Below are 1,233 nucleotides of genomic sequence, written 5' to 3'. Positions count from 1 at the left end.
TTTTGAAGTTTGACTTTGCAAGATGTGTCGGAACAACACAAAGATCATGGAATGTTTTGTGGTCCGCAGATCTGCCCCATGGAATCAAGTGCCACATTGGGATGGATTGAGGAGCAGAAGGTGCCCTATGCAGTTCAAGGAAATGCTTGGGTGGGCTATGACAACCGTGAAAGCTTTGCTGCTAAGGTAAATGAATGTCTGTCTGTCAAATATGCAGAGAAATTTAAGACAATGCAAGGGTTGACTGCCGTCCCCTTATTCTGACTACTCTTCTGTGACATTTGCTTAAACAGGTGCAGTGGCTTAACTCCATGAACTTGGGTGGAGCCTCAGTGTACACCTTAGATTTGGACGATTTTGCTGGCCGTTTCTGTTATCAAGGAGCTTACCCTCTTGTCACCCATCTGCGCAACTCATTAGGTTAATCAACACTTTGAAAGGATAATCATGTGATGATGCAGAACATTTCATTCAAGCCATACTTGTATAGATAAAGCAGTCTTAAATTCATTCTGTCCTCTCTATTTTCACAGGTTTCCCTCCCAAACCCACCACTACACCAGGACCTACCACAACCGCCGATCCCCTCAGCTCCTTCTGTGCTGGTAAACCAGATGGTTTGTACCCCAACCCTGCTGATGAGACCACTTACTTCCAGTGCTTCCGTGGAAACACATACCTGCAGAAATGCCAGCCTGGTCTGGTCTTTGTTGATTCTTGTAAATGTTGTGACTGGCCTTAAGAAGAACATCAAATATTGCAAATATTGCACTCCTTACATTTAAATCCATTAGAGCTGTCTAGAACTTTTAGAGGACTTGTAAAATGATATCCCCTTATTCCTTTCACTTTCAATAGAAATATTTATAGCAGTGAAATTTATTATATCTTCTTTAAACTACACAAAGCTGCTCTTCTAAAGAATAAAACAATGCTAAAGACAGACCTTTTTTATGAATAATCTCATGAAACTGTGCTGTTTTGCTCCTGTTATTCACATTATTCTCAAGTTAATAAACATTCTTACTATGAAAACTTTGGCATTTTCATTTGAATTCTTAATGGTTCTTAGCACTGCAGTCAACACATTGACTCATGACAGTCGACTCTGCTCTCATTTTACTAACAATCTGGCGACTATCAACAATGATAACCTACTTTACCTGTAGCATTCAGTAGGAATTTATATATGCATGGAAGCAACTAACAAAATGCTGTATTTAAAGGCTATGG

The 1,233-nt window shown here is 39.8% G+C and overlaps 1 protein-coding gene across 3 annotated transcripts in view; it reads left to right on the top strand.

Moving 5' to 3' along the window:
- Positions 1 to 1,021, top strand: part of LOC127426298 (acidic mammalian chitinase-like) — a 31,346-nt gene extending 30,325 nt beyond the window's left edge. The window contains exons 9-11 of one of the 3 annotated variants that reach the window (XM_051673018.1): positions 70 to 186; positions 294 to 420; positions 534 to 1,021. In XM_051673018.1, the coding sequence (XP_051528978.1) occupies positions 70 to 186; positions 294 to 420; positions 534 to 742 (453 nt within the window). In that variant the 3' untranslated portion in view covers positions 743 to 1,021. The remainder of the gene's footprint in view (positions 1 to 69; positions 187 to 293; positions 421 to 533) is intronic. The other 2 variants (XM_051673020.1, XM_051673019.1) reach the window with 2 other exon arrangements.
- Positions 1,022 to 1,233: the final 212 nt, after the last annotated feature.

Source organism: Myxocyprinus asiaticus, chromosome 35 (genome assembly GCF_019703515.2).
Source record: "Myxocyprinus asiaticus isolate MX2 ecotype Aquarium Trade chromosome 35, UBuf_Myxa_2, whole genome shotgun sequence".
In the NCBI taxonomy this organism is placed as follows: Eukaryota; Metazoa; Chordata; class Actinopteri; order Cypriniformes; family Catostomidae; genus Myxocyprinus; species Myxocyprinus asiaticus.
This window is presented reverse-complemented; position numbering and strand designations above follow the sequence as displayed.